The following is a 19,154-nucleotide window of genomic DNA, read 5'->3' as shown; positions in this document are numbered from 1 at the left end:
AAATGAACTCTTCTATTTCTAAATTGATTTGAAAAGGCCTTCACCTCAGCTTCCTAGAGGGAGAAGTGGGTAAAATATAATCTGTATGTAATTAGAATAATGATGGATTGTGTAGGTTTTTTTTTAAAGGAAGCTCAGAGGCTTGTCTAAGCTAGTGCAGCTAGCAGAGAAAAGTCTCTAGCACTATGTCCTAAACACAATTTAATCTCCAACAGGTTGGAATAAGAGAATTGAGTACATCCCTGGAACAGGCAGCCTTGCCCTTTTCCCCAGCATCCATCTGGAGACGTGTGATGAGCCTCTGTGGAACATCCAAGCTACTGTGGAGTTACAGACAAATCATGTGGCCAAAGGTTGTGATCGAGACAATTACTCTGAAAAGTCACTGCGTAAACTCTGTGGTATGTATTCACTTCCTATCTAGTTATGTTTGGAGGAGGGGTGTGTTTGTGTGTGTATGTGTGTGTGTATGTGTGTATAGAAATATATTCTAAAAGAATCGTTACCTAAATTAGGTCAACGTTCTAAAGAGTAGGCCATGAAGGTCTCTAGAATGTTTCACCCAGAAAGTCTGATGATGGAGATTCTAAACTATGGCTAGACAGAATGGCATTGAGGCATTGTTAAAAGTGACAGACACAAGATTTGAAGATCACAACTTATTGGGAAGTTTCTCTATGCAAATTCAACCCAAAGCAACAGACGGACCATGAGGTGAACCTTCCCCATTCTGAGTGTCCTCTCTTGTCCCTCCAGGTGCTGCCCGAGGTGAGGTAGATCTTCTGCCAGTGCCAGGCCCCATGGCCAACTGGACAGCACGCCTCTCAGTCCATTACAGCCAGGACAGCAGCCTCATCTATTGGTTCAACGGCAGCCAGGCAACTCAGGTGCCCATGGGCAGTGGAACTGGAGCTCTTGAAGGACTGAGTGACCATTTTACCTTGTCCCTGTGGGTGAAACATGGGGTGATGCCAAACAAGGGCAAGAAGGAGGAGGAGACGGTCATCTGCAGCACCATGAGGAGCGGTAAGACTCTTTTATTGACCTATCAGTAGGGGTTATCCAGTAGGTCAGAGGATTCAGAAGCTATTAACCGATTGGGCATTTATGTATTCCCATTGAAGTGAGAACTTTAAGGTTGGCATATCCTTATGGTTCCATAATAAACTAATTTGTCTATTTACCCAGTTAAGATATTGGCAGAACTGGGCCATAGAAAGTAATTAGCCTTTCCAGCTTATTGATAGATTCAGCATAGGCAGGTAATAGTGAAAAAAATGAAACTGGCCATACTATGAAACCTTTTATTTACATGTACCTTGTTGTTGTTTAGATATAACAGTAGAAATTTACAAATCCATTCTGTGTGTATTTTACATCATTTGCATCAAGTTACATGTTTTGCATAAAAACATCAATTAGCCACTGATAGAAATTGTGTCAGTGATAGACATTTGGTTTTAACAGACAGCCAGATTTAACAGACACACTTCCCTGTCACAGATAGTCTATTAATGTTACCGTAGCTCTCATTGCAGGGAGTCTTCAACTTACAACCACTTCTTTAATGACCATTTGGGGTTACAATGGCACTGAGAAATATGACTTGTGACCATTGCAGGGTCTCCATGATCAAACATCAGATACTTGGCAACTGGAATATATTTATGATGGCTACAGTGTCCCAGGGTCATGTGATCCTTTTTGCAACCTTCTGACAAACGAAGCCAGATTCACTTAACAGCCATGTAACAGCAGTGGTTCACTTAATAACTGTAGCAAGAAAGATCATAAAATGAGGCAAAACGCACAACTAGTTTGCTTAGCAATGGAAGTTTGGGGCTCAGTTGCGGGTGTATGTTCAGGACTACTTATATTAGTTGAAGTTGTGTAAAGCTTTTTACTGAAGTGGCAATTTCACTGGGGGATGGGGGAAACTACTAGATAACTCACCTTTTCCCCAAAGTGCTGGTCTCTCATGAAAACTCACCTTTGCTATTGAATAAAACCATTTGTGGTTGTTGGCATGGGTTTCCCACTGCTTTGGCACACATGATGATATTGGCAGTGTGATGCACAATGCCTTCTCTTTTGCTGTTGTGGCACCCTGTAGGAACCCAGGGGTCTTTGTGGGTTCTTCCCCAGCTCTTCCAAGCTCCCGAGTCTCTCCCTGCCACAGAGAGGTTGCAGCTAAGTGAGGCTTTGGAGTGATCTCAATTGACCTAAGTGAATGGATTTTAATACCTGATTGCTATGAGGAAGGAGCATGGGGATAATGCATTCATTCTCAACGCTGTAATGTAATGCGTGTTAAAATAGTTTCCACTCACAATGAACACTAATTGCACTTTGTGTATGAGTAAATGAAGCATGTGTGTTGGCATGTGGGTAAAAGCATCTTTGGTTTGCAGGTCCACACAGGGCAGAGTCTTTGCTACTTTTGAGACTAGGGCTCTTATCTCTGTTTGGGGTGATAAAATTGGATCAAAGTGGGTTTCTGCACCTTAGGTTTCTTGGCTATCATGTCTAACGTGTTTGCAACATGTAGGTATGAAACCATGACAAGTGAAGAGGATCAGGAAATTACATTTGATCTTCAGGAGGAATCTCTGTTGGATTTCAGTGCAGGTGCATATAGGAGTCCTTGACTTACGACCAGAATTGAGACTGGATCTTCCATTGCTAAGTGATGCAGTTGTTAAGTGAGAAATGCCTGATTTTATACAACCTTTTGCTGCAGTCATTCAGCGAATCACTGCAGCCATTAAGTGAACTACACAGTCATTAAATGAATCCAGCTTCTTCCATTGATTTTGCTTGATGGAAATCCCCGGGAAGGTTGCAAATGGCTACCATGTAATCTTGGGACGCTGCAGTCACTGTAAATACTTGCCGATTGCCAAATGCTCCAAATGTGACGGCACAGGTGCTGTAATGGTTGGAAGTGTGAGAACTGGTTGTAAGTAACTTTTTTCAGCATCACTGCAACTTCAAGTGGTCATTAAATAAATGGTCATAAACCGAGGAATATCTGTAATTGTGAAAGGTGTACAGTGAAATAAGTTAAAATAAGAGCCACTTGTTAACTTCTTTGTTAACATTGGACATTTATTCTTCCTTGAAAACTAAGCACAGACTTTTATTATACACTGGTTGCTTGCTTGCTTTTTTACCTGTTGTATAACACAAATGAGTGACATCAAAAAATTGGTGCTGGAAGCAGGTTGAAATCCTCTATCTCAATTTCATTCTCTGCCTAACTGAAAGAAGAGGATGTTCCCTAATATTGTGAAAATGAATGTGCCACTTTCATGAAAATGAGATTTCAACATTACCCAGGTCAAAATGAAAGGCAAACAATACTTTTCTGCTCATATACACTTTCAGCTTTCCCTTATCCTGTTACATGCTGCTGAGGATTATTCTTTACTGTACTTTGTAGTTAAATATCTTTTTCTGCTTCTGGAACAAGCAGGCCAAACCACTGGAATGATATATTGCCATTACTGAGCTAATTCTAGCATTTGGGTCTTTCTGCTTGAAAGCCAATATTCTCCCTCACTTCCATTTACCGGGGCATGCAAATATAGTCAGGCTATACTTACACTGGCCACTAGGAGGCAATATGTGACTGCTTTCATCCTGTTTGGGGCCCTGTACACAGAGAAATAAAGATTTATGTCATCCCCTCATGCCTGAGTTTTTAGATGATTTCCCCTACCCTTCAGAATTTTATATGAGATTTTTACAACAAGCAGTCCCACACAGTATTAAACTGGTCACATAATGCCTCCCGATGATGATTATACATAGAAACACCACAGATATACATTGTATAAAAATAGGGAAACACCCCCCCCCCTTTCATGAGGGCATGATATGTGGTAACTTCTACATCTTTCTGGTCTGAGAGTTTAAAGAAAAAAGAAGGGGGATTATACATACCATCCTAAAGATAACCTCTCTCTGTATAGTAAGCCTTCCTACAATACCACTGAGCACCAAGACTTGGATCACTTCTAAAGCTACTAGCAATAGCACTTAGACTTATATACCACTTCATAGTGATTTTACAGCCCTCTAAGCAGTTTACAGAGTCAGCATATTTCTCCCAACAATCTGGGTCCTCATTTTACCCACCTCAGAAGGATGGAAGGCTTGAGCCTGTTGAGATTTGAACTGCCAAATTACAGTCAGCCAAAGTAGCCTGCAGTACTGCATTCTAACCACTGTGCCACCATGGCTCTATAATAGCTGTGCATATAGCTAAACTTTAGCTATATAATGCACTATGTAGCTAAAGTTTAATGGTCTGTGAGTTCCAAAGGGTTTGAATCCTATAGAACAGAGTTCCTCAACCTTTCCGGCTGTACGGACCAGGGGTGGGTGTGAGTTGGAAGGAGATAGTTCTACCTGAATAGCCATCAAATGAGCATGCATGCAGGCCTACCACTCACGCAAATGAAGCACCCCTGTCCATGGTCACTCACTGCTCGGGCAAGTGAGGATGCACGCACAGTTGTAGACCATTTCTGTGGCCTGGTTGGAATTCCCTCATGGTTCACAGGCTGGGACCAGAGGTGGTATTCTGCCAGTTTGCCCAGTTTGGGCGAACCGGAAGTGGTGGCGGCGGGAGCCTCCACCCACCTGCCCAGACATCATCACAGGCGCTCTGTGCATGCATTCCGAACCGGTAGCGAAGATAAGAGGAAATCATTACCGGTTGAGACCCCTGCTGTAGAAGGATTTGTGGCTATGTATATCTGGTGAATTCCAAATAAGACAAAACGTTCATGCACTGCCTCCTGGTGGTCAGCTCCAGCAAAACCACACATGAAATGCCCTGTTGTTGATGTTGATGTTAGCCATTCAATCCTGTCCAATTCTTGGCGATTCTGTGGGCCAGGTCTCTCCACATCTTCCAGTTTTGCACTGCTTCTTTGAGTTTTTCCATGCTCTGGCTGGTGTCAGCTTTGATAGTATCCAGCCACCTTGTTCTTTGGCAGCCTAGTTTCCTTTTACTCTAACTTTCCAAACACAATTGCTTTCTCCAGTGAGACATACACTGTAACAATTTTTTAAAAAAACTTCACTGCTCCCATTCAGAATGGAAATCAAGTAAGCCTTGTGTGTAAGGGCATGACATATACAGCTGTTTTGAGAGCTTAAGGGAAAAGAAGGTGTACTGGCTGTACCATTCTAAAAATGAGCAATCTATGTTATTTTGGGCTCAAGTAGCAGATATCACAGCTTGTTCCTGGTAAATAAGGAGAACTAAAATCAATGACACTGCAAAAAATCTCAATAAATTGGGACAAGCAGGTCACAATGTTGCTGATTCGCCTAGTTTCCTTTCTCTCTACCTGCAGAAGATGGGTACTCCCATTACTCCTTAACTGTCCATGGCTGTCGCATCGCTTTCCTGTATTGGCCGTTGTTGGAGAGTGCAAGACCTGTCAAGTTCCTCTGGAAACTGGAGCAGGTGAGAAGACGGCTGCTGGTGCCTTGATGTGTTCCCTTGCTGTCTCCATGGCCCTCTCTTTCTTCCTTGCACCAGGCTCACAGGAGTGTGCCCTTTTTCTCTGGCCGCAGGTCTGTGATGACGAGTGGCACCATTATGCTCTGAATCTGGAGTTCCCCACCGTTACACTTTATGTAGATGGTGTCTCCTATGACCCTGCTCTGATCCATGACAATGGCCTCATCCACCCACCACGACGTGAATCTTCCCTCATGATTGGAGCATGTTGGGCTGGTAAGTAAGGTCCATTAATGGCAGAAATAAAAAGCGGACAGAAGGAAAGAGAGGTGCAAAGTTTAAAAAAAAACACACTTCCAGGAAAGAAGCAAGTAAACAGAACCTTTTGCAAAAAGAAAAAGAAAACCATTATCAAACCTAAGTATATTTATCCGGTTAACAGCATAGATTACACTGTGAATAGCTTCACTAGGGATCAGCACATTTGTTAGTTTTACATAAAGATGTGTCCGCTGGGTGTTTTACTACAAAAACAATATAAATATTCCCAGAGCTGGAATGCATAAAGGGGTGGTGTTGGTTAGGTTTGCAAGTGGAGTTTTCTTTTTATATATATATCAAGAAAGGCTTAATTCTAGCAGATAATGTAATGAAATGGTTTCAATAGTCATACGAGTATTATTCTTGCCAAAGGCCATAAAATACTGTAATTGGCTGACCACAGGCTAGGTTAATTCCAGACAGAAAGTTTGTTTTGGTCAATTTAGTAACATATCTATGATCAAATTGGCTGTCAAGGAATGGAAACAATCAGTATTGTGTTTTCTTAGCCAAAAAACATTTCAGCTTTCCAGAAACCCAGCTTGGAAGTAGAAAGCTGTGGAAAGATTTTGTGGCCTCTCCCCACTAACCCCTCACATATTCACACCATACAGTTCCTCTGAATAATTTTGGCGTTTAGAAGCACCAAGCTTATTTGTCAGATTTCAAGTGCTTAGCGTTAGCTTCTGATTTAGTAATATACTAAGCCTTCCTTGGTCGCAGACAACACTCATTCAGTGTTTTGATTTTGTTTTTCCTTGTGCAGAGGAGAGAAACAAGGAAAAAATAAAAGGGAATGAGAACTCCACTGATTTGGGACAAGGTACACGACATTCCTTGTGCCATCAAGCATGGCTCTCATCATTGTTCATGCATGAGATTTCCCTTCCCCACAATCTTTTCCTTCCCTTCTCATCTGGGAAGAAAGTCTTGGCACCATGATAGCCTAGCAGTGTAGCAGCTTCTGGATAGGATGGTGGTTTTGCAGCTCGTGAGAGGGACTGAAGCCGAGACTGAACACAGTTAAAATTTCCACCGAATCTGAGCTATGATTGGTGTTAAGAGATGGGGTAGCTTTGGGGAACCGATTCTTCTCTGAAAACACCAAGAGAAAACTGGCTCTGCACAATATGCCACCCTCCATCTTCTACGGGGCAGTTGCTCTGCTTCTCATCTGGCTGCCTATCCGAGACTCTTTCCCTCCTCCCCTCGCTGTCGCTCTTGCCATGCTTTCTCCTTTTCTCTTCTCTTTTCTCCTGTCTCTTCACCTGTCTCTCACACCACCCCTCCTCCTGTATCCTCCTTTAGGAGACTCTCTGCCGATTCATCACTTCTTCCATGGTTATCTGGCTGGCTTCACTATTCGCCCTGGCAGCCTTGAGAGCCGGGAGGTGATAGAGTGTCTCTATGCCTGTCGTGAAGGGCTGGACTACAGCGACTTTGACAGCCTTGGCAAAGGGATGAAGGTATACCTTCCCCTGCCTTCTGGTGGCATGATCTTCCTTCCTGCCCTGTTAGCACCTTGGCTTGGCTTCCCGGATCGTGCCTGCTCCTGCCCACCGGAGAGTCTCCTCATGTCTCTTGACGGCAGCCCTTAATACTTCCAGCAAAGCTGCCTCACAGCTGCCTTCCTCTTCTCCCCACAGGTGCATGTCAACCCCTCTCAGTCCCTTCTTATTTTGGAGGGGGATGATGTGGAAACTTTCAACCGGGCAATTCAGCATGTGGCCTATATGAATTCCCTGCGCTTTGCTACTCCTGGAGTCCGGCCTCTCAAACTGACCACCGCTGTCAAGTAAGTGGGACCACTGATGCTATGCAACAGCCTCCTGGCAGCTGTAACTCTTGTTTATATTTCAGAGCTGATGCGACTCTGTCACCCCAATTGTCAATTTACTTCTTTGCTTGCAGTGTGTGTGTGTGCTTTAAAGAGGCAACTGGGGCCTTTTAGAGTGAGGAAAGGGGATATAGGGGGAAGAGATGGAGGCAAAGAGAAAACAAATCTTTTGGTAATGATTTCTTTACGGAAGGTGAAAATATTATGTAGTGGCAGGAGAAACCAAGTGAGGTTCACAGACTTTCACAACTGATTATTTGTTCCTAGAACGACATCTGTGAAAAATGTGAGCTATGTATCCCCCCCTACTTTAGTTACATGTTAGCGATATGCCAGGATAATTAGATACTGGAAATCAATTTGTTTTCAGTCCAAAGCCTCTGGAGGACTGAGTGGGGATCAGATGATGGGACTTAGCCCTCTCTCTTTGTCTTATTTTCTTGATGGTTGGTAAGATTTGAATTGGGAAAATAAGTGGTGTTTTTTTTTTAAAAAGATGGGGGTCTTTCTCTGGCCTAAATCCTAACCTCAAAACTGTTGTTTTGAACAGCCACTTGGAGCTAAAAAATGACAGCCAAAGCTCTACATTTAGCTGTTGGGTTTACGGTACAAATGAGAATGAAACCAAGACTGAGTTTATGTGTGTTTTCATTTGTATTTAACTCACTGCATTGTATTTGCTCCTGATTATTTTATTTGCATTTGTTTATTATTTGATTTTTATCCTGTCTGTGTATTGCTCTGTGCCCTTTGCTTGAGGGCTTATATGCCTAGTAATAGGTTGAACTCAGAGTGACTGACTGGCCCAAAGTCACCCAGATGGCTTTCATGCCTAAGGAAGAACAAGCCTCCTAATTTCAAACTGGCTCTCTTGATTAGGAATGCAAAAAGGCTTTCAGGTGAAAATGTTGAATTTACACTGAACAAGCAGAGGATAAGACAGACCAATGAAATCTTCTCCTTCTCCTTGGAGCTATCAGCTCCGACTGATAGCTCTAGCTCTTATACCAATAATCCAAACAGAAAAGGAGAACTATTTTTCTACTGGAGAAGAATGTGCAATAATATCACAAACACAATTGAGTGATTCTTTTTGTCTGCCAGATAGAATACACAGCTAATGGTAATTGCCCTGGGACTGAGTAGGACATTCTAGCCTCAGTCATTGGCCAGGAAGCCAAGATTCTGTTGCTAAATTGTTATGGAAAAAATACCAGCTCAGAACGATTAGCTCAGACCAAAGTAAATATAAATACCTATTTATGTATAATCACTTCGTTTTGCATTCCAGAAATCCTGATCTGCTTAGATTACAAGCCATCTGTATACAAAAATTGTTTAAAAAGCAGGACGAAAGCAAATATATAATTAAATAAGCCAGAAGCTTAAGGAGGCCAATCTGTGTGATCTACATATTTGTGATAGCTGTCCTTTTGTTTTTAGGCTTTTCTCTCTCTCTCTCTCTCTCTCTCCCTCTCTCCCTCTCCCCCCTTCTCTGTTTTTTCTTTTAAAGTGAATTTCTTTTTTATTTAATTTTTGTTGATGTTAAGTCCTATCAGCTGCCAAACAGCCATGCACCCAATTTAGATTGAATTCACCTTGGCAGAGAATGAGGCAAGGAAGGCCTCATGGATTCTTTCTTACCCTGTTAGGTGCTTTAGTGAAGAATCGTGTGTCTCTATACCAGACGTGGAAGGCTACGTGGTTGTGCTTCAGCCAGATGCTCCACAGATCTCCCTGCGTGGCAGTTCCCACTTTGCCCGGCCTGCTTCTGACTTTGAAGATGCGGAGGGAGTTCTCCTTTTCCCCGACCTCCAGATCTCTTGCTCCATTTCACACCAGGTGGAGGCCAAGAAAGATGAGAGCTGGCATGGCACAGGTCAGTTGAGGGACACGTCTACTGACACAGATGCTGTGGGACGCAGCAGGGCGAGGAAGAGCCAGGCATTGGAAAGAGAAAACAATTTTGCGGAACTGTTTTTGGCTTTTGTGGGGGGTGGGGTCCTAGGAGTGTAGCAGTGCTAATAAGTTGCACCAATGCTATGGAACGACTTGGAAGAAATGTTTTTTCTTCGGATGATGTTTTACTTCAAACAAACTTACCAGAAGCTTAGCATAGCTACTTGAAGGCTAATTCATTTTAAGAAGGGTGTAACACTGTACAGTTGAAAATTGGGCTGGGTTTGCATACTGTATTTCTCTCTCTATCCCTCTACCTACCTATCTACCTACCTACCTTTTCTCTCTCTCTTTCTCCCTACCTACCTACTATATTTCTCTCACTCTCTCTCTATATATATATCCCTCTATCTACCTACCTACCTACCTACCTATCTACCTACCTACTCTCTCCCCCCCACCTACCTACTGTATTTCTCTCTCTACCTTCCTACTTACCTACTCTCTCTCCCTCCCTAACTATTGTATTTCTCCCTCTCTCCCTCTCTATCCCTCTATCTACCTACCTACCTACTCTCTCTCTCTCTCCCTACCTACCTACTGTATTTCTCTCCCTCTCTCCCTCAATCTTCCTACCTACCTACTCTATCTCCCTACCTACCTACCACTGTATTTCTCTCCCCCCCCCTACCTTCCTACCAGTGACGTGCAGTCAAGTGAGGCAGGGGAGGCACAGCCTCACCACTCCCATCATGAAAAAAAAATGTAAAAGGAAAAAGGCGAGAGCTGAGGTCAGGCTGAGCTAGTTGCTGCCCTCACCGTGGATGACTCTGCTTAACTGTTTAAAAAAACCTCTAAAAAAGTGCCCTCTACTATGAGGCAGGAGAATTGTGTGCCTCATCTAGACTGACTTTAGGCGTTTTATGATTACTCGAGCAGAGTTAAACAAGGGTTAAAAGCCTAAAAATTCCTGATGTAGGTGAGACACACAGTTCTCCTGCCTCATAGTAGAGGGCGCTCATTTGGGCGGGGCTTCTTCAGAGGGTCCGAGGCAAGAGCAGAGTTGAAATCCTCTCTGAAACAGCTGGAAAAGGTACGTATGGGTTGGAGGGAGGGGGAGAAATTCAAATTTCATCCTCCTGTTGCGGGGCTTTGGGCAAAGGCTGGAGGGAAGGACCCTGGCTCGCTTGTGCTCTCCCTCCCCAAGTGTAGTTTGATTGCAGGCAGAGCCACGTTGTCTTCTCAAACCTGTAATCAGTGAAGCTGGCCTGGATCCTTCCGGGGCTGGAGGAAAGTATGTGTGCTCCAGTATGGCTCTTTGACTGGCTTCCTGCTTCCTCCTGTGGTCTCTTCGCTGATGCTCTCCCTCCAATTGAACTGTGTGTGTGTTTGTGTGTTTGAGGGAGAGTGAGTGAGAGAGGGAAGGGGGTAGGAGAGATAGTCCAATCCAACTTGTGTGTGTGTGTGTGTGTTTGAGAGAGGGAGAAGGGAGGGAGAGAGGGAGGAAGGAGCGGAAGGGAGAAGAAAAAGAAAAAGAAAGAAGGAAACTTCTTTCGCAAAGGAGAAAAACAAATGCTGTCGCTTTAAATCAGAACTGAGCATGCTTGGTTGTGGAATTCTGGGAGTTGAAGTCCACAAGTCTAAAAAAATTTGAAACCCACCATTGTGTCAGTGCCTCACGTGACTGCTTCCTATCTACCTACTCTCCCTCCCTCCCTACTGTATTTCTCTCTCTCTCTTTATCCCTCTCTCTCCCTACCTATCTACCTATCTACTCTCTCTCCCTACCTACCTACTGTATTTCTCTCTCTCTTCCTCTCTATCCCTCTATCTACCTTCCTACCTACCCTCTCTCCTTCCCTCCCTACTTATTTCTCTCTCTCCCTCTATCTACCTAGCTACCTACAAACTCTCTCTCCCTACCTACCTACTATATTTCTCTCTCCCTCTCTATCCCTCTACCTTCTTACCTACCTACTTTCTACCTCCCTCCCTAACTACTTTATTTCTCCCTCTCTCCCTCTCTATCCCTCTATCTACCTACCTACCCTCTCTCCCTCCCTCCCTACTGTATTTCTCTCTCTCTCTCTACCTACCTACCTACTCTCCCTCCCTACCTACCTACCTACTGTATTTCTCTCTCTCCCCCACTATTTACCTACCTACCTAATCTCTCTCCCTCCCTCCCTAATTACTGTAATTCTCCCTCTATCCCTCTATCTACCTACCTACCCTCTCTCTCCCTACCTACCTACTGTATTTCTCTCTCTCCCCCTCTCTCTGCCTCCCTACCTCCCTACTGTATTTCTCTCCCTCGCCCTCTCTATCCCTCTATCTACCTATCTATCTACCTACTTACTCTCTCTCTTCCTATCTACCTGGCGCAGTGGTTAAATGCAGCACTGCAGGCTACTGCTAGATCAGCAGGTCAGCGGTTCAAATCTCACCGGCTCAGGGTTGACTCAGCCTTCCATCCTTCCGAGGTGGGTAAAATGAGGACCCAGATTGTTGTTGGGGGCAATATGCTGACTCTCTGTAAACCGCTTAGAGAGGCCTGAAAGGCCTATGAAGCGGTATATAAGTCTACTGCTATTGCTATATTGCTATATTGCTATTGCTACTGTATTTCTCTCTCTCTTCCTCTCTATCTGTCTATCTACCTACCTACCTGTGATGGGTTTCAAACATTTTTAGAACTTCTGTAGGTGTGGCCTGCTTTGTGGGAGTGGCTTGCCAGCCATGTGACGGGTGGGAGTGGCTTGCCGGCCATGTGACTGGGTGGGAGTGGCTTGCCAGCCATGTAACTGAGTGGGAGGGGCTTGGCAGTCATGTGACTGGGCGGGCGTGGCCAACTTGTAAAATGTGGTGAAACTCACTTAACAACGCTCTTGCTTAGCAACCAAAATGTTGGCTCAGAAACTCTGGCATTTGCAGCACGCAACTCTTAAACCTGTCAAGTTACAAGATCCATGCACCCCTAACCCTTTAGAAAAAAAAATCCCGGGGTGTTCAAACTTGACAGCTTTGAGACTTGTAGACTTCAACTCCCAGAATTCCTCCTCCAGTCATGTTGGCTCAGGAACTCTGGCATTGAAGTGTGCAAGTGTTAAAGCTGTCAAGTTACAAGACCCTTGTACCCCGTAACCCTTTAGGAAAAAAACCCCAGGGGTGTTCAAACTTGACAGCTTTAAGACTTGTGGACTTCAACTCCCAGAATTCCTCCTCTCGCTCTTCATCTTGATGATGTGCAGATGGGCAGGGGGAGGGAGCTGGAACTGGATCTAAACGGCACTGTAGATTTGTGGAACCTCTTCTATAGAAGAGGTTAGAACTGGCAGGAACCCACCTCTGCTACCTACCCTCTCTCTCTCCCTACCTACCTACTGTATTTCTCTCCCTCTCCCTCTCTATCCCTCTATCTAGCTAACTACTTTTTTTAAAAAAATGCCTCTTCAAAACCTTGGTGTGTCTTATACTCCGATGCGTCTTATACTCTGAAAAATACGGTAATTATTGTCTTGAAATTAAAAATTGATTGTGTTTTCATTAAAGCTATTATTTTGATACTTAAAATAATTATCTTGCCCAAAATATTATTTGCTTGGATTTCCATGCAAATTGTATACATCTCAGCTTTTTATAAAGTTAAGGATTTTTTCCCCCTCATATAACAATTACATATTTTTTATTTTCTTCCCTAATGTTTTTCCTTCCTGGCAGTGGCAGATACACGAATGTCAGATGAGATTGTTCACAACCTCGATGGTTGTGAGATCTCCCTAATTGGAGAAGAATTGGATCCTGAACGAGAATATCTGGTCTTGGATGGAGCCTCCCTCCAGCAGCGAGGTCTGGAACTCATGAATACTTCAGCCTATCTCACTGTCACAGGTATGCATCACCTGAATAGTTATTTTTCTTTTGGCATTATCCATCTCCTTTGTGTCAACATCCTGAAATACTCGAAGTCCCTTAAGAAACTAAAACTCTTGTTCTGTCAACTAGCAACTGTTGCATGTGTATGGTCAAACTGGCAGAAATAGTAGCATATCCTTATTTTAAAGTCATATCTGTCCTAATCCTCTAGACCAGTATTTCTCAGTTTTGGCATATTTAAGATGTTTGGACTTCAACTTTCAGAATTCGCCAGCCAGGATGCCACCCAAGAACATGCAGGCTGGAAATTCTGGGAATTGAAATCCACACATCTTAAAGTTATCAAGGTTCAGAAACACTGATCTAGACAAAGCGATGTTATATAATGATATTGTATCCTGTCACATACTGTATCATATTTCATCTTATTGGACTTCATTATTGTACACATTATAAATGTTAATGGAAATAAATTATATTGATGGGGTATTTGTAAAAAATCTCTCTGTCTCTGTCTGTCTGTCTCTCTCTCTTTCTAGTGTTATTTTCTCCTTAGCTTAGCTCAAGTATGATAATGTTTTGGAAACAAGCCATTAAGAGAAATTCCATTTTAGGGTGGTAGGCAATGGAAAAGTGGTAATATTCCAAAATGCCACCCCAAATGCTACTCTTTATTTTGTTTTGATAGTTATCTGTTAGTGCTCTGCTCAGACATTAGTATAGCAATGGCAGAGAGAGGACCTTTGGCACTGCATGTATAATTCACACGACTGAGAACGTCAAATAGGGGTACAGTTATGCCTTGACAGTCAGAGTGCTCCAATGCTAGAGGCTTCAATGTTCTCGAAGCTCTACTAACAAAGGGCTATAAAAGTAAGAGGGAAATTTTCAGTTTCTTATTGTTCTTCTTCCTAAGTGCCTTATGCTTTGCAAACCATATTAGGCATTCTGTGGAGCAATTGGTGAAAAGTTTATTATTGAAGTACTCCTGCTGCTGTTTGTGGTCTACTAGAAATAATTAAAAAGAACCACAGCTGGTGAGCACCCCTGTGAGCATCTCTCTTCACATTTATAGACCAGACTGGTTATATATGCCAAGAGACTGGGGAATGGCAATTATTGAACCAATCTATAAAAAGGGCAATAAAAATGACCCATGGAACTAAAGACCCATAAGTCTATTGAGTGTTCTTAGCAAGTTATATGCTGAGCATCTAAACTACAAACCTCAAGGCTGGATAATCTCAGAAGGCATAATTAAAGGCAGGCTGGATTCAGGGAAGGGAGATGAACAATTGATCATATTTTGATGTTTTATTACTTTGTACAAAAACAAACATCTAAAAAGAAGTCTTCCTTTTTCAACTTTAAGCAAGACTTTGAACCAATATTCAGAAATACCCTCTGGGTAAAATTAAAAAGTACCATTAGATGCTCCTCTACTTCATTCAAAAATTATGTCCCAACTCATCCTTAAAAGTGAGGTGTATCCCCCAAGGGACTTTATTTGGTTCAGTAAGTTTAAAAAAGGAGTCATCAGGGATGTATTTTGGACCCTTCCCATTTCAATTTCTACATTAATTCCTTGACTGATCTTTCGCATAACCCTGACTGCCATCCTCCCAACTTAGCACAACACAAAATCCCAATACTTCTTTATGCCGATGCTGCTGCTGCTATCTTGCTCCAACCCCAATTGGACTGAAGAGAGCTCTTGCAGCAACACTAAAGTACTGCAGACAAAATCATCTAGTCCTTAATTTCAACAAATCAAAAACCTTTCTTATTATCAATGCAGTCTCTCTTTCTCTGTCTTTGCGTTTGTCTCTCCAGTTACAGTTGCTTTGCTTATTGGCTTGTCTGCAAGATTAATTTCTGAGCTGGCACCCATCCCTGAAGAGCATTTTCTCTCTTTATCCCATGTCTCTTCCAGGTTCATTTCAGTTTCCTAATTGGAAGTTTTTCCAGTTGCTTCCCTAACACTAAATTGCCTCCTTCCCACCCATACAGCACACAATTAACTCAAAACAGTAATAAAATTGGTCTTGGGGAGAAATGGAGCACTGAGTGAGGAAAAGCTTTAGAAGGACACGTTTGGGTGGCCTCATGTGCAGCTTGTGAGAAAGTTAAGTGATGGGATAAAGAATAGTTGTAGATTGGCTGCATAGATCATTTCCTGCTGCAGGATTCTAGATTCTAGTGAAGTAAACAGTCTAGATTTTTCTGTCCTGGGAAATATAAACAGAGGAGGGAATGAAAAAGCAGTGGCAAAGTAAAGGTTAAGTAGCCATTTTCCTGTTTTTTCCATTATGTCTTTCATAGTATTTCACACCAGGCATTTTCTTTATTTGTAAATTAAGTTTAGTCTTAACTAAACTTCCTCTCTCTTTCCCTCCTTCCCTCCCCTTCCTTTTGCTTCCCTCCCTCCATCCTCTCCCCATCTCCATCCCATCCCATCAGTTTATAAATTTAATATAAAGTAAACTGTAATAACATCTCATGAAACACAGAGAAGAAAAACAGCCAAGTTTGAACATGGTCCAGAGGTGGTATTCAGCAGGTTCTGACCAGTTCTGGGGAACCGGTAGCAGACATTTTGAGTAATTCGGAGAACTGGTAAATACCACCTCTGACTGGCCCCATCCCCCATCTATTCTCCTCCTCCCGAGTCCCAGCTGATCGGAAGGGAATGGGGATTTTGCAGTAACCTTCTCCTGCCATGCCCAGCAAGCCATGCCCAGCAAGCCACACCAGGCCCACCAGGCCATGTCCACAGAATCAGTAGTAAAAATTTTTGAATCCCACCACTGGTCCACTTGCCATCCTTTTTCACACCCGAGTCTTGATGTTCTTTTCCCACATCTAGGGGTGGAGAGCATAGCTGTGTATGAAGAAATCCTTCACCAGATCTCCTATTGTATCCACCGTGGAGCAGCCCTTTATGAAAGAAAGTTTCGTCTTTCTTGCACTGAGATGAATGGCCGTTACTCCAGCAATGAGTTCACTGTTGAGGTAAGTTTCACAAGAGAGTTTGTGACACTCAAAAGTTGTGAATAACTGAAGTAGAACCAGTTGGATATAAAGTAATTTGAACTTAGTTAATTTCTCTCTACAGGTGAATGTCCTCCACAATATGAATCGAGGCGCTCATCCCAACCACATTATGAGTGGCCAGCAGTTCACGCACCGAGGCCACCATCTGCCTCCAGAGCTTTCTGGGCACAGTCTGGCTAATGTCCACCGTAATTCTAGTATGTACCAGTTGATATACAAAATACAGACTATGGAATGGTAACTAGAGAAAGCGACTTAGCAGATAACAATTTTAGGGCCTGAACAGATAAGACCCAGAAGACCCCAAATGGATTCCTCCATATAATTTTATTCAAAGCAATTATAGTAAAGAAGAGGGAATACCTTAGGAGGTCTCTAAGTCGAGAAAGAATTCTTCAAGAGAGTCTTACATTCATCAAGGAATAAATTAAGCCAGTGGTGGGATTCAGCCGGTTTGCACCGGTTTGGCCAAAGCAGTAGCTAACACCATTGGCTTGGCTTGGCTTGGCCCCAGCCCTGCCCCTCGCCCCTCTCCTCCCAGCCACTCCTCATGTGGCTGGCTTTAGTCTAGGTTGTTGGGGGGAAATGAATGGGGGCCTGGGGAGGAGGCACCTCACCTATCGTGGCTGGGGGGCAACTAGGGACCATAAGCAGGAGCCTGCAGCCTCAGCAGGCCGGTGACAGAAAGGCCCTGGCGCCTTAGCAACGGCCTATCTAGTCATTTACAATGTGGTCATGACAGCCAGGTGAGCGAGAGCCAGCACACTGTTGGTGGGTGCATGGGCTCGGCTTCAGGATAGGGCATGTGTTGGGCTGCTTCTTCTCAGAGAAACCCTGGCTTCTCGCTCTCCCTTCTCCCGGGTGTAATGGCCTTTGCTCCTTTGAATGCACCTTTCTTTGCCTTTAGCTGGGCAAAGTGTGGAGATGCATATAAGCAGGCACCTCTTCTCTTTGGGATCCTTACCAAGGACCCCAGCTTGGTGATTAAATGAGAAATATTTTTATTTCTAAGTGGGAGATCATTGTATAATATGAGCATTTGCTTCTCCTGAGAGCCTTCTTTGTCATGTATCCTAATGTATGCTTTTAATGTGGTAATAATGTTCTGGCTTGTACACTTAGTGCAGTGATGTCGAGTTGACCACATCCACCCAGTCACATAGCCACCCAGCCATGCCTACCCAGCCAGTCATTACGGCAGAGAACTGGTTGTTGAATTATTTGAATCCCACCACTGAATTAAGCCCCGTATAGAGGTAAAATAAGACCACTTGCCCAGATTTCACAAACAGCCAATAATTGCATTCGGAATATATTTGAGCAAAACTGCATTGCTGTGATTAATCTTTGGATCCTGGTGATTGGAGAGAAGAGACCCTTTGCCAAAAAGCATTTGTTGTTTTAATGGCACAATAGTCATTTAAACGATGATCAAAACTATCCTATTCAGCAGTTTAATAACCCTTGATAACCTTGAGGCTGAACTGTGTTGAGAAGTATAGAAGAACCCAATGACCTGGAGAAACAATCACATTTATTACATTGATAGATGGGTTCCTTACAAGAAAGAGGGACACCCCCCCCCCCACCACCGAACAACAAGAAAGTTGTTATAAAAGGGGAAGGGAAATCCAATTTGCTGGGCAATTTAAGGAAAGCTAGGCAGGTTCTTGCCTCTGTCCCTGGGGTTATTTCTATTGTTGGGAAAAACAGCCCTTTCAGGAGCAACAGCAGCAGGGTTGGGAAACAGTAGGAGAGGGAGTGTTGAGGACATCAGGCTGATTGACGGTGGGATATTGGAATTGATTTACTAAGTTGCCCTTGGACTCATGGCTCATGTTCTTTGGTTATTTGGGCTCGCAGGGAGATCAGTTTGGGTCTGATAGAATTAAGCAAAGAAAGGAACTCAGATTGACCCTGGTCATGTCCGAAAGACTGGGAGGTTCCTTTTATGCCTTTGAGTAAGTTTTTCTTGTGAACGCCTGGACACAGTTTTCTTGGCAAGGGTTTTTGGAAATGGTTTGCAGGTTTCCTTCCTAAGGCTGAGAGGGAGCCTGAAGATCAGCCAGCAGGCTTCGTACCTAAGATGAGTCTAGAACTCACTGGTTTGTAGCCTGGCATTTTAACCACTAAACCACACTTTTTTATTTGTTACCTTTATTTTCTCCATTACAGAATTACTGTAGCACTTCATGTCGCTGCCTCTTCAAAGGCAGCATAACCTGACTTTTGTAAACCTGGGTGAAGATAAATGTAACCATTCGGAACAATGAAGACAACTGGATTCGGTGTGGGTGGTTTGGCCTCAAATGTTCCTCTGAGTTCCTCTTTAAGTAAAATGGGGAGAAGGAAAATGGATTCCCTCCCTTGCCCACTATTTTTTCCACACCTGCTTAACAGGCACAGAAGGCAGTGTGAAGGCTCAGTGGTTAAGATGCTGGGCTTGTCACCTTGAAAGCTGGCAGCACAGGTTCGAGACCTGAGACATGTGATGGGGTGAGTTCTCATCCCCCCTCTTGCCAACCTAGCAGTTCTAAAGCATGCAAATGCAAGTAGATAAATAGGTACCATTTCTGTGAGAAGGTAATAGTGCTCCGTGATGTCATTCTAGCCACATGACCTTAGAAATGTCTTCAGACAGTGCTGGCTCAGTGGCTCTTGAAACGGAGAAGAGCTAGTCACCTGGAA

The 19,154-nt window shown here is 43.4% G+C and overlaps 1 protein-coding gene across 2 annotated transcripts in view; it reads left to right on the top strand.

The window, feature by feature from the left end:
• CLSTN3 (calsyntenin 3) overlaps positions 1-19,154 on the top strand; it is a 40,696-nt gene that overhangs the window by 19,572 nt on the left and 1,970 nt on the right. The window contains exons 6-16 of one of the 2 annotated variants that reach the window (XM_032212761.1): positions 216-401; positions 757-1,026; positions 5,370-5,482; positions 5,593-5,755; positions 6,567-6,623; positions 7,109-7,266; positions 7,447-7,595; positions 9,290-9,516; positions 13,257-13,427; positions 16,279-16,424; positions 16,528-16,663. In XM_032212761.1, coding sequence (XP_032068652.1) covers positions 216-401; positions 757-1,026; positions 5,370-5,482; positions 5,593-5,755; positions 6,567-6,623; positions 7,109-7,266; positions 7,447-7,595; positions 9,290-9,516; positions 13,257-13,427; positions 16,279-16,424; positions 16,528-16,663 — 1,776 coding nt within the window. The remainder of the gene's footprint in view (positions 1-215; positions 402-756; positions 1,027-5,369; positions 5,483-5,592; positions 5,756-6,566; positions 6,624-7,108; positions 7,267-7,446; positions 7,596-9,289; positions 9,517-13,256; positions 13,428-16,278; positions 16,425-16,527; positions 16,664-19,154) is intronic. The other variant, XM_032212762.1, reaches the window with a different exon arrangement.

The sequence above is a fragment of the Thamnophis elegans genome, chromosome 3 (assembly GCF_009769535.1).
Source record: "Thamnophis elegans isolate rThaEle1 chromosome 3, rThaEle1.pri, whole genome shotgun sequence".
NCBI lineage: Eukaryota > Metazoa > Chordata > Lepidosauria > Squamata > Colubridae > Thamnophis > Thamnophis elegans.
This window is presented reverse-complemented; position numbering and strand designations above follow the sequence as displayed.